Here is a 20,382-nt window from a genome sequence, read left to right as displayed (position 1 = left end):
AGTTTTCATACTTTTCCTTTAGTTTTTGTGCTCTCTAAATTTTGATGTTCGTGCAGGCTGATCTGACATCGGCACTTCGAGATGCACAACAGGGTGGAGGTAAAATGAATTTATTGTCAGGACCTGCAACAACTGCAGCATCTGTTGGCCAAGGCGCACAAGGGGATCTCAGTGCTGCTGGCAACTTCCAGGACACATATCTCAAACCTTTCAGGATATTCGACGATGTTATTGGGAAGATCGCAGATGTATGGACCCTCCTTTCGATCGGAACCGAACTAATTTTCTTTTGCAGCTACATCCGTATGCAAAAATAGCGCTGGGCGCATTGTCTTGGGCAGCCAAAGTATGTCCTCTTCCTATCTCCCGCCACTCATTAATCATTTGCATAGATTATTATAGCTCAAGCAGGTCGTGATGCAGCGGTACTTGACCTTCTCAAGAAGTTGTCTGAAGTTTACAGCTTCATAACACAAAACAACCTACTTTCCCAAATTCCGTCAATGCGCGCTATCCTTGGAAATATTAGTTACCAGATCTGTCAATCCGCCCGTTTTATCCGTGATTATTCAGATATTACGAACTTTTGTGAGTGTTACAAGCTGCTACATCATGTACCATCTCAAGCTTTAACCATCATCACAAGGGAGGAGACTCGGCAAGAATGCTAACTTAGAAACGACAGAGACAATCCAGAAGCACAATGACATGCTAAATGGGCTCATGCAAAACTTCCGGGACCAGGTTTTTCATGATGTAGCCATATATATCCATGACATGGCCATACATGATCACCATGCAGGTAAGGACTTGGATGTTCATGTGACTTAGCATAAATTCATATTTTTTCAGACGAAATACTGAGCCTCAGCGGCATCACCTATATGGAGGGTGCAGGACTAGATACCAGGAAAGAATGCCTTGAAGGGACGTGCATGGAAATCCTTTCCCAGATCACAGATTGGGTCCAGAGCACTGCGAACGATGTTCCACATGTACTGTGGCTATCTGGTCCTGCAGGCAAGGGGAAATCAGCTATCACATACACCATTGCTAAGTGGTTCTACAATGTCGGAGAGCTTGGTTCATGTTACTCTTTTGACCGCCAGCGAGAAGCAGATTGTTGTCACGAAAAGATCTTTTCCACGATGGCGCGTGACCTGGCTAAACGTGACCTGCTGATGAGGCAGGCATTGGTAGATGCAGTTCAGGATGCAAAATTACCACAGAAGACCATGGATATCACCGAGCAGTGGCAGAAGCTTCTTATCGAACCACTGACACAGTCGCATCGGACAACTGGGACCATCATGATCATGATTGATGCTCTAGATGAGAGTGGTGGGGTAGAGACACGGAGAGACCTCCTTCAGATCCTAGCTGGCAAACATCAAAACACAGCTGTTACCAAAATTACAGACCTCCCAGACAACTTCCGCTTCATTGTTACCTCTCGCCCACTTGTTGACATTGAAGATGAGTTTTATGGTGTTCAGCACATCAAAGTGATGTCCATGGATAATATTCCAGCAGTGTCCACAGAGCACGACATCCATACTTACATATCCAAGGAGTTTGAAGAGCTGTCTTTCCAGGACCGGGATATCGCAGTCCTCGCTAAGAAAGCTGATGGACTTTTCGAGTGGGCACGTCTTGCCTGCAATTACATCAAAGAGCCCTATGGGACGCAATCTCAAATTGATTCCTACAATGCTGTGGTGTCACGCAATCCTGCTGAGAGAAGCATACTGTTGCACAGAACGTATGACCTCATTTTGACCAATATCATGTTCGGGGGTACATATACTTGTGACCAACATTCCCAGATATCATGTTCGACGATGCTAGCGATATTCCGCTCAGTGATGGGACAAATACTAAGCACAGCTGAACCCCTTCCTATAGCTTCCCTGAACGCCATGAGGTGCCATTTTCCCATGCGAGAGGACCGTTTCGACATGGAGCTTATGTTAAAACACATGGGCTCCCTCCTCAGTGGCACCACTAACCCAAATGCCCCAATTCGACCCCTTCATGCATCCTTCCATGATTTCTTAATGGACAAATCATCCAGCGGAGAGTTTTTCGTCGACTTGTCAAAGGTGCAACATGACCTTGCATTCGCGTCACTTCGAGTGATGGAACACAGTCTTCACTTCAACATCTGTGATTTAAAATCGTCATATCTACCAGACTCCAGTTTGCAAGTACGAGTTCAAACACGCATCCTTCCACATCTGTCATATTCCTCTCGATTTTGGACTTCGCATGTACAAGACACAACCTTCGATGAGGAGCTTGCAAAAGAAGTAAAATCATTCTTTGACAACGAACAGGTCTTTTTCTGGCTAGAGTCACTGGCCCTGATCAATGCGCTGAGCGATGCAGTTCCCACCCTTCCACTCATTTCCCAGTGGCTAAAGGTGAGTATATTGCTGCAGAGTATCCGATCTAGTAACAATGCAAACACAGGGCCATTCGGAATTTGAAGATGTCTCGTCGACTGCTATGGACATACAGAAGTTCATTCAAGTCCTTGGCGGCATCATTTCGCGCAGCACACCGCATCTGTATGTATCAGCACTCCCTTTCCTACCTGCTGACACTCCTCTATTGCGAAAGCTTTGTGCACGATTTCCGGATATTCTTCATGTGGCATCTGGACGTGATAAGAACTGGCCAGCTGTTCAATGTGTGCTCAGGGGGGCCATTGGTCTGGTTCATTCGGTCTCATTTTCGATGGACGGCACCTGCATGGTAGCTTGTTCGAATGATCGCACCATTCAACTCTGGGATCTAGCAACAGGGAAACCAGTCGGCAAGCCCTTCTTGGGCCATACTGAACTGGTCACCTCAGTCTCATTCTCGCCCGATGGCACTCTAATTGCGTCCAGTTCGAAGGACAGCACTGTCTGGGTGTGGGATCGTGTGACAGGGAAACCAGTCAGCGAGCCCTTCTTGGGCCATACTGATCTGGTCACTTCAGTCTCGTTCTCGCACGACAACACTCTACTTGCAACCTCTTCGACTGACATGACCATCCACGTGTGGGATCGTGCGACAGGAAAAACAGTCGGTGAGCCCTTCTTGGGCCATGCTGGACCGGTCACCTCAGTCTCGTTCTCGCACGACGGCACTCTACTTGCAACCTCTTCGAATGATGAGAGCATCCACGTGTGGGATTGTGTGACAGGAAAAACAGTCACTTTGAACTATCTTTGTTGTCAGATGCAATGAACCATCGTCGGCGACGAGATGGCCTAGTCCACACGGTACTTTCCTCAAACTCATCTGTCTTTTTGTTCTCTTCTTGATCATCATCACCAAAATTCCACAACCTAGATATGGGAAGATAAGGTCATATCATGAGTCGGAATGTACCAGCAGCTCCAGAGCACCGAAACAAAGTCTTATATAGGAACTCATTTTTCAGCACTGGTCAATCATGATGACAATTTTCCGTCATATGTGAGATCATTTGATGGATGAAAAGCCGCATGCTGTAGACCTTAGCACCTGCTAGTACTTGCTGGCACCTTATCACACCTCACCAGACTGTTCGTGTTGTATAAGCACATATCATTGCAGTACCGTACAAGCATGTAGTAGACGGACAAATTTGAGCATGGAAACATGTGAAATACAGGTATGTGTGATGCAACATGAAAATGACCAGTGCAATTGCGAGTGAGAGTCCGTCCAGTAGTTGTGCATCAATAACGAAAAATGCTGAGTCCGTTTGAAGCTGTGATGCGATGATAGCAAGGGAAACAGGAATATGATGCCGCAGTGCTAAAAACCACATAGTCAGTCAAATAAACCCAAGGGACATCAAGCACGTACTAAAGTCTACTTCCGGCCCTTGCATTTCCTCTTGCTGTTGGTGGTGGTGGTGGTGGTGGTAGCCTTGCCCTTGCCCTTCTTGGTGTGCATCGATGGGGCAGGGACATCTGAATCATTTTCTGTCAGTGAGCTCTCATCATCGGACTCCATCACATTAGTCCTGCCACGCTTCTTAGATGTTCGGGTGCCAGTGCCTGAGCCAGGTGGGATGGGAGCCAAAGGGAGGGTGTGAGGCAGTGCATCGCCAGTGCCTGAACCCGATGGGATGGGTGCCAAAGGGAGGGTGCGAGGTGGAGCTTCAGCATCCACATTCGGAGTCACCACTTGTTGCTGAGAAGTTGGTATGATAGGACGTGGCTTGGGGATGGCTTTTGCTGGGACAGGTGCAGGTTCTTCAATGGGAGGCGGCGTAGTGGCAGGAGTCGAAGTCATATTGATCACAGATGTATCAGAGCCAGGATCGGAAGGTAGGGTACTACCTTGCGCGTCTGAAGATACGGACTGAAATAGACATTAGCAAAATATCATTTATTAAAAATAACGAACCTTAAGTCGCGCTTCACAACTTGCAAACTGTTTTTGCATGCTGATCAAATCTTCTTCTTCCTCGTTGTCATCATCACTAACGTCAAAGACTGGTATACCTGCCTTGTCGCCAAATACAAACCTTTGCGAGAACTCAGCAACGTGTGACAGATCAATACAAATAATACATACATATTCCACCACTCAAGTAATGAATCCGCCCATGTCTGATCGAATGGCTCTTGGATGGCTTGGATGATTCGGTAGTAGGCCTCATGATAGTCGTATTTACCATCCATAGCTTGCTATTTCATCAGTCAACCACAAATTTCATCACAGACGTCAACATTTTCGACAGTTCCCACAGTGCTCACAGCACTCACAGCAAACTTTCTAGATCTAAGCGTATCTAGGCGAAAAACACATGGCCCTACGCGGCGTAAGCGCAAACCACGCGAGTGGTGACCTGCACCAAACTGGTTTGGTGCATGGATGACTAACACTCTCCTATGAGCCCTATACCCTATGAAATCATTTTCTCTATGATCTGAAGTCAGACTGAGGCTAAGGGAATATTTTTCGCATTTTTTCCTTTTTACGAGCTTGTACGCGAGGGGACTGAATATTTTTGTACATTTAATTCTGCGATGAGTTTTGCTTAGTCAGCCATGAAGATGACTCAGAAGATTCTCACACATATCAGGTGACTGTGAAAAATATGTTTGCGTAAGGTTACCCTGTGGGAAAGCTTACAAATCACTAAATATGCGCCCCATGTCACTATGCCACCAATAAATTCATCAGCCACAGATTTCACAAACATCTGTACACAATATGCAATCATTTTCTCACTCTTGTCTAGCTGAGTCATCAAGGGTCACCTGACCCATGGGCCATACACAGCTCTTGCTGACTCATCATTATACCAACTAGAGTTATGAATATTTACTTTTTGACCCAAAGATACTGTGTGACTTGGTACTAACGAACTAAAGTTACAACTTTAAGTACGAGAAACTAGTAGTATAGCCACCAAATTTGTCTATATAAGGACCAGCTTTTTGCCCAATAAAACAAAAGAAGTTCCCCACTGTTTTTACCTCTCAGAATAAAATTGTGAGTGAAGTGTGAATCGGCAACCAGCAAGTGCAGTTCAAGGTTGGAGCTCACTGTGCTCAACAACCAGCACAATAATTCTGAGCTCATTGTGTTGAACATCTAGCACATACCTTGAGCTCGCTGTGTCTGACGACTAGCAAGACTAGTCTTTCTTTTTCTGTTTTTCTCTTGATTGTCTGTCTGAATTTCTCTATTTCTTTTTGTGTCTTTGTCTGTGTCTCTGTCTGTGAATCTGAGTGTCTGTGTGTTGTTTGTTTCTTTTCTCTCTGTCTCTGTCTTTCTCTCTGATTGTCTGTGATTTGTCTTTTTTTTCTTTCTCTCTGTCTCTCTGAGAACGTGTCTGAGATTTGTGACTGAAGCTCGTGTTTTTTTTTTGCTCTCTCTCTCTCTCTCCTTTTCTCTGTCTCTGTCTCTGTCTCTTTCTCTTTCTCTTTCTCTGTCTCAAGTGTGTGTGGTGTGTTGGTGACTGACTGTGTTGACTAACTCTGTGATCACTGTCTCTTTGCTTTGTGGTCGTTGTTGCTAACAGTCTCTGTGATTGCAATTGCATTAGCATTTCTGTTGTTGCGGTCTCGTGTTGTTGTTGTCTCAACCTATCAACTTTCTCTCAAGTACCAAAGTTTCAGTCTGTTAAGAACGTGCTCAAGGGTCGGATCCGAAGGGCTTGGCTTCAGCTCGTGCGCTGCGCCCCTTACCCGAGTACGTGCCCCTAACTTCCGAGGGTTGTCGAACGATGTCCGAAGGTTACTGGACGATGTCTGGAGGGCGTCGGGCGATGTCCGGAGTCCGATGTCCGATGCGCGGGAATTCCGGCGGACGTTCGGAAACAAGAGATAAGACTAATCCGGACAAAGTCCGAACTAGAAAGGAAACAGTGGAGGACTACCAGAGGTAGAGGCAGAGGTGACAAGTCTATAGGAGTCGATCCTAAGACGAGCGGAGGTCGACGAGAGAGAAACTCAAGTCGGACAGAGGAGAGAATGAGCAGAGTCTAAGATGATATTCAAACTAAGGATGTACATAGATTCTACATGGTTTATATACTACTGAGGACTTATCGGAGAACAGAGATGCGCAGTCCGAAGCTATACAAAGCTGTGGACGGAGCGTATAGAAAAGTCAAACGCTAGTCTATCGGAAAATAGTAAATGAACCCGGAGATTAGAACAGATGAAAATAAAGGCGGAAATAAAATGAGGTACGGAAAATGATATAGTCTAACTGGAGTAGGAACGTACAAAGGGATAAGGTATGGAAGTTAGACGCGGGTTGGATCCGGACATAGATAGATGTCGGCCGGATCTGGACTTCCGGAAATGATGTGTGTGATAGGTCCAGGTCCGGAACGCGGGATATGACACAGTCTCATTCTTACCCAGAAGTTTGGTGTTGTCTCTTTTTGTCCACGGAAGACTCTGATAGTCTAGTGGGGAGACTTTACGTGTTGACGGTGATACCTGACCTCTTACATCTGTGTGTTATACCGATTGAGGGTAGTCATTTGCGAGTTAGACTTTAGCTATTGAAAAGGGGACTTGGTATTGAAGTCCAAGGTCGCCCGTTCCTGAGTCTGTTTAATACTCATTGTGAGTTCCTTGGCAGCAGGTTCAATATTAGGCTAAGAGTGCTACAGAGGCTTGACTAGGCCTGACGGTAGTTTCACCTGTTTTTGTATTGAGGGGGACTCTCATTGTAACTCCGCACAACTTGCTGCACTAAGTTTGTGTACGAATCCTTGTTGCTGTGTGAAGTGTTAGGAAGAGTGTCTGTTTGTTTTGTGTCATCTCTATATTGTTAGAGTGACTGTGTTTCCTGATTTGTTTTGTTGTTGTCTGTGTTGTTGTGATTGTTGTTGTTGTTGTTGTTGATCACTGACTGACCGAGTTCTGTGTTTTTCTCTCATCGCTGTGTTTCATATCCATATTGTTGGATTGACTGTTGACTGCTGATCGCTGACTACTGACTTTTTGTGCGAGCCATATTCTACTGACTGTATCTTAGGAGCAAGGCAAGCCACCCACGAATGACCACATTATCAGTCATTGGTATTTGTCTGAATCGCTGACCGTGGAGATATTTGGTTTTATAGGTGTTTATCTATAGATCATCTATCTAAGAAGACAGCAGGGGCCCATGCGTTTCCGAAACCGTTCTCCCTTTCTTCTTAAGATAGCTGTAATAACTCCCCAAGCTTGAGCCACCTGGCTAAAAAGCAGGCTAATAATTCGTCAATTAATTTTATCCCTAACCCTACTTGTCTCCGATGGCTCTCAGATCGAACCATCACCTCCTTCCAGTACTAGTATTCAGCCTTGTGGACACCAAATGTCACTATCTACGCACTAGATGGCGAGCACATTTTGAGTGGAGCTCAGGATAAGATGATATCAGATTGGGCAGTGCTCAAGGATGCTTTGCCAGAGAAACTGGCATCAGTGGTATGTTTCCATTGATTTCATGCCCTTTGCCATCTCATTTTTTTTGCCAAGGCTCAGGTTTCTATTTCAAACGTGTGTTTCCATGCTTGACTCTGATAACACAAATTGAGTGTGCTTTGTGCCACAGATGCTTGCACTAAACACAAAGCCTGTCATCATGCAGCCCCTCTTAACCCTGAATTCAGCAAGCGGCACCATATTTGCAAATTGCAGCAAGGCAAAATTGGATCAATTGCTATGGGAGGAAGCCCTTCTCGATGCACAAAAGGTACAATGACATCTGCTCAGGTAGTGTGTTAACTGACACCTACTTTGGCGATACATAGGTCATTGAACTCGAGCCTTCGTCTCATGTTGGGCATCAGTTGAAGCAATCGAGGCCTTCCAGATGATGCTTGCGAAATTGGCCAGTACTCACATGCCAATACAAAGTAAGTTCTAAGTAACACATATTTTCAGATGCTCAACTCTTTCCTCAGAGCTGCGCAGCAAGTCAGTCAGTCCTTCTGAAGCAGAAGGTGCCATTCGAAAGGTCATAAATGCTCAACTTGACCCTGCACCACTTCGCCTGCTTGACATCACTACCGGGATCTTATGTGATCGAGAAGCGCAGATAAACGCCTTCAAAATGACTACAGAGTACAAACAGCTTCGATTATCAATTATGAAGCATGCAGATCTCCCAATGGGGCGCATCACAGACACGGTGGCAACATACTTCCGTTATGTCATCGATGGGGTGAGAACAAGCCGCTGCTGCATGACATCCAAGACAAGATTGTGTACAAGTTGAATGCAGCCAGTCTCATGAAGTTGCAGTCATTTTGCAAAGTTGTCCTTCAAACAGGATTTCAAAAAATCTTGTTGAGCTCCAAAAATCACTCAACTCTGTGTTTGCCTGGTATCACAATTCTGCGCTCATGGTCGTCTACCTCTCAGATATTCCGCCTTCATCCAAGTCTGGCGCACTGACTAAGAGCGCCTGGAACACCCAAGGATGGACTGTTCTGGAATTCCTCGCTCCTGAAGTCATTCGCTTCTACCAACAGGATTGGACTCCATACCTCGATAATGTCTCTTTCAACCACAAGGAGTCTGTAGAGATCATGCACAAATTGGAGGATGCGACAGGCATAGATGCATGCGCTCTTGCTGCCTTTCAACCAGGCATGAAAGATGCCCAAAAGAAGTTACAATGGGTGTCTACGCGTGTCACCAGTGTGCCGGAAGACATTGCATACTCATTATTTGGTATTTTTGCCATCCAATTGCTCATCCTTTACGGCAAAAATGTCCAAAATGCGCTCGGGCGACTCCTGCAAGATATTGTGGCTCATTCATGGGACATCACTGTCCTCGACTGGGTCGGACAACCATCCGAGTTCAATAGTTGTCTTCCAGCTGACATCACCGCATACGCAGCTCCGCCGTGCATGCTACCATATTTATCTGAAGATGAGATCCAGACAGCAGTTTCTTCACTACGACACACTATAGCCATGGATAAAGCTTTGAAACTTTACAACCAGCTTAACAACATGAGCTATCCTGGCTTTGCGAATTGCAGGCTGCATCTGCCTTGCATCATATTTCCTGTCACTGAAATCAGGCGGACACCTGGTGCAGCCGAAGGGACATTGTTCTCATACAGAGTCAAAGCAGACAGGCTTGATGATCTGCTGATCACCACCGAAGAGAGGCTTGCCCAGTTTTTGTGGCTCAGACCAACTCGACAGACATTCTTACTTGTCTGCCCTTGGGATTGTCACCTCCTCGAGCTGCCCGACTTCACAGACTCGGACGACACACAAAGCTTGGGAGGTTGGTCTGAGCCTGAGTCTCTTGACGGCTCGCCTGGAGAAGAGGAATTGACTGATTCGGAATCTTACTCACAAGCATTGCGATTGATCGCTCACCTTGGACAGCTGTTTGGTGCTTTTTTGCTGGCCCAGCAGCGCAGTGGAGGATATAAAAGGATCATATTGGATTGTGATATCATTGCTCAAGTCAAAGATGTGACCTCTGTACACAGCATGACGGACATCAGGACTCTAAAAATCTTATAGTATTGCATGTCTTTTTTGAATGTCGGACAACAAATTCAGCCTTGTCTTATATGCCTACTTATGTAAAACTGGGCAGGGAACACGATATTTGCAGTTGAACTCCCTCCTGCCAGTGATCACATGCAAACACTCACTTGCATAGTGAACAAGTAGATACCACATGAGTAGCAACACTTCTATAAAATAGTGTACAAACAGTCCCCAGATAGTGAATAATTATGTCTGTGCCCTGCACACCACTTGAACGGATGCTGAGAGGGCTCCCGGATGTCTCGATGGTGCACCATACAGTCTCGCGATCCCAACGAGAGGATATGCGAATTCCAAGCCAGAGCACCGATGTGTTGAGTGTGCATTATTATACAAGTGTTGTAGTTGGAGAGTATTAGTGTCGTAGATGTGCATTCTACCTGAGAGAGTTCCAATAGCAAGCAACGTACCCTATCAAAGCATCGAATCATGAGTAATTAATTAAAAGGGGAGATATATGGACCTTTTGGACCCATGAGGCGGAGCTAACTGTATCATTTGAAACTGCTGCATTATGTGCTGTCCATAGGTACACGCAGCTCCCTAGTCCAACACCAAGTACATTCGTATTGCTCCAATCCACGAGGTTGAGGTAAAAATCATCTGCCAGTTCTGGTGCGTTGAGAACGTGATAGGGTGTTTTTCAGACACTGTGGAGCTGTCTTCGGGGGGACTCAAGGAGTTCACCAGATTCTGCTCGGACGGGACTCATGGAATAGGCCTCATCTGTTGGGGTGTCTAGTCTGCGAGTTGGTGTGCTGGGATTTGCTGATGTTGCCAGTGAGGTGTAGTGAAATATATGTTTACAGGTCGGTGTACTAGGTGGGAGGGTTGTTGTTTCACTTGAAGAGGTTGTAGGTCGCTGGGGTGAGGTGGGTCGACGTGGAGAAGGGGGGGTTACTTCTGTGTAGAGTATGGATGTAAATATTGTGTTTGCTTGTTCTACAGGCGTGTTAGCTGGCCATCTCAAGTACCACCAAGGTGACTGACCCTTCAATGCATCCGATTCTGTTGGTATAATTCAAGATTTTGAAGGAGTTGAAGGACCACTTTCATCCATCAAGTGATAGCTCGTTTGCATATCTCCAGCATCCCTCAAAGGCACAAATCTGTCTCCATACATTTCGCGCATCGTGATAGGCAACTCTGGCATCGCGTCCTTTGTTGTCGAGGATGTGGCGGTATAGAAAATTGGGTTGACCCACTGTCGATTTCTTCATGGACCGTCTTCTTCGTTGTCTTGATGTGTCGTGCATAGTCGCTTGCCAAAAGGGGAATTTTTGAGTCCGGACATTAAGCAATTGGCTTGATCTAGTCAACGTGATCGTCAACGAGCAAGGTTCACGGCGAGCATCCAACAACCCCCAAGGCTTGTAGTAGTCAAGCACAAGGCACAATTCAGGTAAAATTACATAATCAACTCGACCTAGCGGAGTTTGAACCTGCGCTCCTAGCCGTATCTCATATCCAATATTATGACTAGGCTGATAGCTATAATTAATAACTCTATTCACCTGTGGTCGACTCCATTGCTGCGGAATTCAGGAGGCAAGTATTTATAAAGGAGTCAAACCAGGTTCGTCTCTCACTCGGTCATGGAACCTCCTACTCCCATATCATTTAGATTTAACGACCTTCCGACTGAGCTTGCCCTCATCATCTTCAAGCATGCGGCACAACCACCTTTTGCTCAACATGTGCCTTTCACCCAAGATCCATACTCATCTGCCCTTTCACTATGCCAGGTCTCCAAAATTGTCAGGTGCGCTGTGCTGCCTGAACTTCTGCACACAGTGTTATTGTCAACAGCTCGCCAACTACTCGCTTTCATATGGGCTCTGCATAGGCAGAAAAAATACATTGATCAACAACATGATCTAGCTTTTGATTACGCATCTTGCGTGGACATGATGTCAATCGGAGACTTTCGGGGGCCTTTTCAAAGCCCACCTATTCCCTACTTTCCCCTTCCTATGCCCGAGCTTGAATGCGAGCTTGATATCAGTTTGCTCGCTCCAGTCATTCTCGGTGCATCCTCCCTCGCAATCCACTTTAATAATCTAAATCTTCTTTCAAAATGCCTCAAACATGCATGTAACTCCGATATCGACTTAACATCAGGAAAAACCTCCCGGCCAAAATTTCGATAATCTTTGATAAAGTCCAAGAATTATGTCTAATTAGCAGCTTTAGGAGAATTAGGAAAATTATGTAGTTTAGAAGGACTTTCTTACCCCCTCATAAATTTTGCATAATTATCAAGAATTAGCTGATACTAGACACAATTGTGGTGAATTGCAGAAGCCGTTATTACAAATGTTGGTTCACAGATCACACATCCCAGGCAATGTTACAAGAACAAAAGCATCTGATATTTGATTACATAGAATATACACACAAAAGTAATTACTGTATAGCTACAATGGACCACAAATACGTCGACTGTGTGGACAGATGAGTCCATGCTGCTGCGCCGCGAAGATGAAGAAGTACCTGCACTTGTCGCACCAGAACCCGTTCTGAAACTGTCTCCTCCATAACAGAAGGAGTGCCAGGCGTGTTAGATGCGCTTGGGGGCTCGGTGAGGGAGGAGCGCTGCGCACGAGCGTCGTGTCGAGAGCGCTTCCGAATGATATCGGATTTCATACTAATGGGACGAGCAGAGCCATGAAGCTTATAGTAGAGGCCGCATCTGTATGTATATAAGAGATTGGTACAAATATAGAAGGAACAACAAATGAGAACTTACGTGTTGCAAATGGTCTTGCCTTCATCGTCCTTCCTCCACAAAGGAGTTGCAACCAGGACTCACCACCTCCACGACTCAGACCAGTGTCGCAGAAGAAGAAGAATGCGGTGGCGCTGCAGCCGAGGACAGCGTGGACAATGCAGAAGCCAAAGATGACGCACCACCCGTGTCATCCTTCTCCATGACTAGCACGCATGGAGTTTGGATGCAGATGTTTATGTTACCAAGGAGAAGAGAAACAAGACGTCCGCTCAGCAAAGTCCATACGACGTATATAGATGAAATAATACTCACTAATTTACAACAGAGACCGCAAGTGTGATGAGTTACGACACGAGTGACTACCCACTATAAGGGTACGGGTATGGGTATGGGTGTCCAGGAATCAGCGTGGCGGTTGCTCGAACAACGAACCACGCACTCACCCGCTGCGAACGGCAAACAACAACTTGGATCAGTGTGGCTCTTGCTCGAACAAGGACCAACACACTCACAATCCAATGATGAGCACGGTGTTGGACTCAGTCGTACATGATGACTGTACGAGCACAGGAGTAAAAGGATTAGTAATACATACATAGATGAATAATGTAGGGAACACCGACTTACCCAGGAATAGCCGGAGCGGTGTCGATTAGTAAGCACAGCACGGAGAACAGACAAGTCCATTTTCATATGTTTCGGATCGGACGCATAGTATTAACCGTTTAACAGTATATATATTGTATGAAGTAGTTACAATGAATTGAGCCTTTTTATCAAATATTCTACTCTAAAACATCTACTCTAAACTACAGATAACTACAGGTTATGAGCCCTGCTCCGACAATCATGGATAACACGCACCACAGCAGCTCCTCATTGTACACCATCCCCAAACTTGCCGACGATGGCTCGAATTGGATAACCTACAAGGAAAGAGCGTTAACAGTGATCCGCGCACGAGGATTGATGCGATACCTTGATGGTCGAATCAAAGAACCTACCCCATACAAGACCAACTTGGCTGGAAAGTACGAAAAGGCTGATGGCACGGTAGCAACTGAAACAGAAGTAGAAGAACTCGAAGAGAAGATAGATGAATATCTACAGAAGGACTCACTCGCAAAGCAACACTTATTTAGCACGATCTCGGATCAGCTATTGTTGCGCATCCAGCACCTTGGCAACGCCTCGAAGATATGGTCCGAAATTCGGACAATACACGAAGGCAAGACAGAATTAGTTCAAATAGATCTGCGCCGGAAGTTGCAAGAATCAAGATGTGAGGAAGGAGGTGATGTGAAGACTCACTTTGGGGACATGTTTCGCATCCGCGAAACGCTAGCAGGCATGGGGGCGAGCATAGAAGAAAAGGACTTCTACACAATTATAATGGGATCTCTGCCAGAATCTTACAGACCCCTGTTATCGTCAATCAATGCAACAGCCCGAATCACAAAGCAACCACTCACCCCATACGAGCTAGTCAGTGTCGTCTCTGAAGAGTACGAGCACAGACAACTAGCAAACCCAAAGACCTCAAAGAAAGGAGGCAACAGCGCATTCTCGGCCAAGGACAGTACGAAAAGGAATCGTACAAGCACCGCAAGCAAGGATGTTACGTGTTTCAACTGCGAGAGGAAGGGTCATTACAAAACCAATTGTTGGAGACCTGGAGGAGGGAAAGAAGGTCAGGGACCAAGGCAAGGTGGAAAGGCGCCAAGACAAATGGCTAATGCGGCAGACAAGATCGAAAGAGCAAATGATTATGCTTTTGTCACATCAGATCTAGCAAATGTGGCAAAAAGGATCAACATACCTGCCGAGAGACAAGGAGCCATTATCGATTCGGGCGCAACGTCCCATTTCTGCCCCGACCGCTCGAAGTTCATAACATTCACCTCCATTGAAGCACAAGATGTGCACACTGCAGATGGTTCTACCATCAGCGCCATAGGAAAAGGGGATATAAAGATAGACCTACCTTTGGGAACAAAGAAGACCACTGTGACTCTCAAAGACACCCTATATACGCCAAAGATGGCATTCACGTTAATATCGGCCAACAGAATCGCTACCGCCGGTTTCGCATTACACCTCGAAGATAACATGTGCAGGATATTGACCCCAGCACCAGAGCGAAGACCCATAGCCGAAATTCCTCAAATAGAAGGACTATATCGAATCATGGCATCAGTGACCCATAGCGCAAACTCAGCAATAATGAAACATACCATCGATGAATTACACCGAGCATTGGGACATGTATCCCACGAAGCGATCACAAATGCTATAAAGAAGGGCATGATCAGAGGTATAACGTTAGATGAAAGTTCAAACCCTACCTTTTGCGAAACGTGCGCAAAGGCCAAAGCCACTTGACAACCATTTTCAAACGAGTCAAAGACCAGATCATCCGCATATGGGGACCTCGTCCATACAGATCTATGGGGTCCGGCACAAACCGAAACGATAAACGGATGCCTGTATTATATCACCTTTACAGATGATTTTAGTCGGGAAACGAGGGTAACATTCCTGAAGAGAAAGAGCGACGCACTTACCGCATTCAAGGAATACGAGGCTTATGTAAGCCGACAATATAATGCGCGTCTGCGCAAAGTACGGTCGGATTGAGGAGGAGAGTACCTAAGCAAGGAGTTTGATGAATATCTGAAGGAAAAAGGAATAAAGAGACAACTCACCGTGCACGATTCCCCACAGCAGAATGGTGTAGCCGAAAGACTAAATCGAACATTAGTCGAACACGCGCGAGCCATGCTACTCGCAAAGGACCTACCAAAGTTTTTATGGGCCGAAGCCGTCAATTACACAACATGGCTCAAAAATCGCCTACCTTCGAGGGCGATCCCAGGATACACGTCCTATGAATTGCTACACAAAGCAAAACCAAGTTTAGTAAACGCACAGGAATTCGGCGCACAACTCTATGTGCACTCACCGGATGGAGGAAAGCTCGAAGCTAGAGCAGAAGAAGGTCAATTTGTGGGAATAGACGAGGAAAGTAAAGCTTACCGAGTATACTGGCCGAAGAAGAGAAGAGTATCTGTCGAACGCAATGTTAGCTTTGTCCCGCCGGACGTCATCGTTCGTAACGACGCACTGGACGAGGGGGAGTATAACCAGGAAGAACGGATCAACATACCGAATATCGTCCAGCCCGTCACAACATCCCAAGTCCCACAAACACCAAGCCAACCTCCCAAAACGCCACCCCAGAGTACACAGCAACTTCCAGACCCAATAACGCCCAGAACCACGAGAGTACGACCCCCTGCAGGATACTACAAAGCGTTAAATGAAGGAGAAAGAGCAACCATAGCAATGGAAAACTCACCGGACAACACTCAATCGAATTCTTTTCCATATATGGCCATGGCAGCCGCAGAGAAGGAACCGACACTTAGAGAAGCGTTAAATGGACCAGACGCGGAGGAATGGCAACAAGCCATAGACTATGAGATTGGTCAATTAGAGAAACTCAAGACATGGGAAATTGTGGACCCACCTAAAGGCGCGAATATAATACCTTGCCATTTTGTCCTAGCGACAAAGCGTGGACCAAACGGCGAGAAGGTAAAGCTGCGTGTGAGACTTGTCGCAAATGGTCAGCGCCAAGAGTACGGCGTAGACTATCAAGAAACGTTCGCACCTACCTCAAGTATGACGACAATTTGTACTGTCCTAACGATGGCAGCTAAGCACAACTGGGAAATACATCAAGTCAATGTTAAAAGTGCTTACCTCAATGCCAAGCTCAATGACGACATATATATGCGCGTGCCGCCAGGATACTTGAACGAAGGAGACGAAGGAAAGGCATTAAAGCTATTGTGTAGCTTATATGGCCTAAAGCAGGCCGGTTTTGAATGGTCCGAGGAGCTAGAAGAATTTTTCCTCAGTAACGACTTCACGCGCTCTCAAGTCGACCAAGCCGTATACTATCGACAAGCCGAAGAAGAACATACCGTTATCACCGTGTCCGTCGACGACATGGCCGTCACATCAAAACACCTAAAGCACATCCAAAAGTTCAAAGATCAGCTTTGTAAACATTTTGAGATTTCGGACCTAGGAGAGCTTACCTGGCTCCTAGGACTAAAGGTTGAAAGGGACCGAAAGGCGCGGACCATAATGTTGTCGCAAGAAGCATACATCGACACTATAGTCGAGAGATTCAGGATGAAGGATGCGACAACGTCGCAAACACCAATGGAAACTGGAGTAGTTCTAACGAAAGAGTCATCAGACCATTCACCAGACACCAAACCTGAAATACCTGAACAACACGTACCGTATCAACAGGCCATTGGATCGCTAATGTATGCTGCGACGAGCACACGTCTGGATATAGCCTTCGCCGTTTCGATACTCTCGCAGTTCATGCGAGAGCCAGCTAGTGCGCACTGGGAAGCTGCTAAACGAGTCATACACTATCTAAAGGGGACAAAGAATTCAAAACTTACCCTAGGAACCACAAATCAAGGTTTAGAAGCATTTGTAGATGCTGATTGGGCGAGTCAGCCCCATCGACACTCAATATCGGGCTATATCGTCCTGTTGCACGGATCTCCAGTAGCGTGGAGCGCGCGAAAGCAGTCGCTAGTTGCTTTATCAACCGCCGAAGCGGAATATATTGCGCTGACATCGGTAGCGCGCGAAATCCTATATCTAAAAAGTCTCATCAGTGAGCTATACAAGCCGATGGATGAATGTATCCCCACCTACTGCGACAACCAAGGAGCAATAGCGTTAGCATCAAACAACAAATTCCGCACACGCACCAAGCATATTGACATAAGGTATCATTACATCCGTGACCTTGTCGAAAACGGCACCATCCAACTCCAATATTGTCTGACGCTCGAAAACGTTGCGGACGCTTTTACGAAAGCACTGCCGGCACCACAGTTTAGGGAATTGAGAGGGAAGATGAAGGTGGACTGTGCTCGAGGGGGAGTGTTGGACTCAGTCGTACATGATGACTGTACAAGCACAGGAGTAAAAGGATTAGTAATACATACATAGATGAATAATGTAGGGAACACCGACTTACCCGGGAATAGCCGGAGCGGTGTTGATTAGTAAGCACAGCACGGAGAACAGACAAGTCCGTTTTCATATGTTTCGGATCGGACGCATAGTATTAACCGTTTAACAGTATATATATTGTACGAAGTAGTTACAATGAATTGAGCCTTTTTATCAAATATTCTACTCTAAAACATCTACTCTAAACTACAGATAACTACACACGGAAGGACGACTATGAACTACCTAGTTTGTAGTTACAAATGTTAAATAGAACTTTTAAAAAAATCTAAGACATACCTATCAGCTTGATGGTTGAGGCTGACGACGTTGAACATTGAGGAATGAGGGATCGACATCGGAAGTTCAAAAAGCTTTCAAACCAAAGTCATGCGAGCCAAACAAATGGTTGAATATCAACCAAACAGTCACGTGAGCGAAACAAATATGTGCAAATGATGAACTTCAACAAAATTTTACTCAGTCGTTCGCCGCTTGTCCCAGGTGCACATGTTCTTTTTTCTCATTTATAACTATCTTTAACCTTGCAGTGTGCTACTATGACCACCACTCGCGCCCTACACTACATCCTACCCTCCATCTCGTGCTTCCTGTCTCGGCCCTCCTTCCACTCTTCTGGTGCTCTCCAGTGTCCTCCGCACACGTTCGAGCCACGTCAGCATTCGCTGACGTGCGCTGGGCGTGTGTGCTAAACACTGGTGGCTGCTGGGATCAGGTGGGGTGTCCCATGGTTCTGGATGATTGTAACGATTTTTGGTTTAATTCGTATTTAGATAGATACACTTTTTGTATATTCAAGTAATTCTTGACATTTTGTGATATTTGCATCCCACATTATCGTCTTCTAGCAATTTTATTCCTAATTCTTGTAATTAGATAGAATTATCTGAATTAGAACTTTTAGCGAAAATTATAACATTTTTTCCCCAGGAGGGTTTTCCTGATGAAATGTCGACCACAAAAATTCTCTGCTTCCTTGGAGCACAAGAAGTTTGATGCTATTGGGTATGTTCTTTCATTCATGGTGGCCCTTCGTGGGGTCTGTCCATGGATATGCTTTCCTCGCTTCCATCCAACACCTCACCCTACTCAAATCCGCATCCTTCCAAGAATGCCTGCCCTTCCAATGCAACTGTGTTAGCGAATTTGAATTTGAACATTCTGCATCCTACCTGCAGCCTTTGTGCATCGCGCTGTAGAGACTCATGCCTCTCATGGTGTGATATGGCACTTTTCACTAGGGAGTTCATTGCACGAACTTGCAGCACCATTCTGTGTGCTATCTGTAGCTATCCCTATATGAGGCGCAGCTTTCCCGCACAACGCGCGCCATGCGCGCACCATTCCCGCGCTTTACGATGTATACGCGCGCGCGCTTTCCCGCGCTTGATCGCCCTATAGCGCCAGCCATCCGGAAGCATCCATCCACTGTCCACCAAGTTCTCTAGTGCGTATGTTTCCATTTTTCTTATCTGTGTATCGTTCCACCTTTATTTTTATCATGGACCCTTACTTACATACATATATCTTTGCATACCTTACTCGGTAGCGATTCAGCTCCGCATGACAGCGCTTAGGCGCGCCATATAAGCGCCAGCATTACATACTGAAAGAAAGTTTCGAACTTTGCACTCTACCTCCCACTTACCACCCACATACTACCTAGGAGAACATAGTAGAAATCTATTCTTTGACACCTCGCGCTCGTATCTCTTGTCTAGTATCTAATCACCACTTAAGCAAACTCACTCTTACTCTCTCTCATTACCGCTCACGCGCGCACCTTCGCTTTCCCACGCCTCGCGCGCACCTGCGCGCTTTCTCGCGCTTCGCATCAGCCGACCAGTAGCGCCTTCGGCGCGCACTACTAGATCCTTGCTGCACTCGCTTCCCCTTTAGGGTCGAACGCACTTGTCGTCTCAAGTATAGCAGACTAGGCAACGCGCGACCTTACAACATTTACAGATACAGTCAGGAGCTTTGTTTGTTCCTCTCTGTATTGTTGTTTCTACAGCGCGTGCTCCTTTCAAAGGACTGCAAACATTCTTGTTGGCCATTCTGCACATCAAAGTCATTCCACACACCTACCCCCGGCCGGTCGCTCAATGTGCGCCAGATATATGGGTGAAGTTGGTCACGTTCCCTGCTTCCGTGCTACCGGAGCCTTGTACACCAGAGGAAACAGAGCGGTTTATTAAGATTGGAGTGAAGTTTACTCCATATGTTCAATTTCTGCCACGGTTGTTCCTTGATGCCAACTTGATATATTTTTGAGGCCTCACTGGCACGGGTGTCAGACAGACAGACTACGCAATGGGTTGTATTACGTTACATAATTTGAACATAGTTGAAACTTTTATGACGATAGTACTTGCTCCACAGTTATTTCTTGTCTTGTCAGCAACACAAAGTCTACTAGAGCTGATCACGGTGAAATTGAGGGTCCAGCACCGTGGGGCTTACCCAAGCGACTTATTCCCAATGCACGTGTAGTCTTTGCCATTGTATTCTATTCTACATATTGTAAGGACGGAGCGATTTCCAATATCCTGTGATT

At 46.0% G+C, this 20,382-nt stretch overlaps 4 protein-coding genes across 4 annotated transcripts; 2 read left to right on the top strand and 2 right to left on the bottom strand.

Annotated features, from left to right (window-relative positions):
- Nucleotides 1-3,849: 3,849 nt before the first annotated feature.
- On the bottom strand, nucleotides 3,850-5,239 carry HD556DRAFT_1308193 (uncharacterized protein; the record flags this gene model as incomplete). The annotated part of the gene is made up of 5 exons (XM_041300099.1): nucleotides 3,850-4,344; nucleotides 4,390-4,510; nucleotides 4,561-4,673; nucleotides 4,752-4,777; nucleotides 5,122-5,239. The coding sequence occupies 5 exons, from the start codon at nucleotides 5,237-5,239 to the stop codon at nucleotides 3,850-3,852; spliced, it is 873 nt and encodes a 290-aa protein (XP_041160349.1).
- Nucleotides 5,240-7,868: 2,629 nt separating this feature from the next.
- On the top strand, nucleotides 7,869-9,991 carry HD556DRAFT_1443076 (uncharacterized protein; the record flags this gene model as incomplete). The annotated part of the gene is made up of 7 exons (XM_041306556.1): nucleotides 7,869-7,925; nucleotides 7,977-7,997; nucleotides 8,053-8,193; nucleotides 8,252-8,278; nucleotides 8,337-8,356; nucleotides 8,415-8,664; nucleotides 8,729-9,991. 7 exons carry the CDS (start codon nucleotides 7,869-7,871, stop codon nucleotides 9,989-9,991), a joined length of 1,779 nt encoding a protein of 592 aa, XP_041160348.1.
- A 1,625-nt stretch (nucleotides 9,992-11,616) lies between these two features.
- On the top strand, nucleotides 11,617-12,302 carry HD556DRAFT_440239 (uncharacterized protein; the record flags this gene model as incomplete). Its single annotated transcript, XM_041310600.1, has 1 exon — nucleotides 11,617-12,302. One exon carries the CDS (start codon nucleotides 11,617-11,619, stop codon nucleotides 12,169-12,171), a length of 555 nt encoding a protein of 184 aa, XP_041160347.1. The 3' UTR covers nucleotides 12,172-12,302.
- A 125-nt stretch (nucleotides 12,303-12,427) lies between these two features.
- Nucleotides 12,428-12,817, bottom strand: HD556DRAFT_1237066 (uncharacterized protein; the record flags this gene model as incomplete). Its single annotated transcript, XM_041297870.1, has 2 exons — nucleotides 12,428-12,713; nucleotides 12,771-12,817. Coding segments are annotated over 2 exons (333 nt in total), but the record flags the coding sequence as incomplete, so codon positions are not given.
- Nucleotides 12,818-20,382: the final 7,565 nt, after the last annotated feature.

The sequence above is a fragment of the Suillus plorans genome (genome assembly GCF_016647745.1).
Source record: "Suillus plorans strain S12 chromosome Unknown HD556scaffold_27, whole genome shotgun sequence".
NCBI lineage: Eukaryota > Fungi > Basidiomycota > Agaricomycetes > Boletales > Suillaceae > Suillus > Suillus plorans.
Note: the sequence above shows the minus strand (reverse complement) of the source record. Positions and strands in the feature narration are given on the sequence as shown.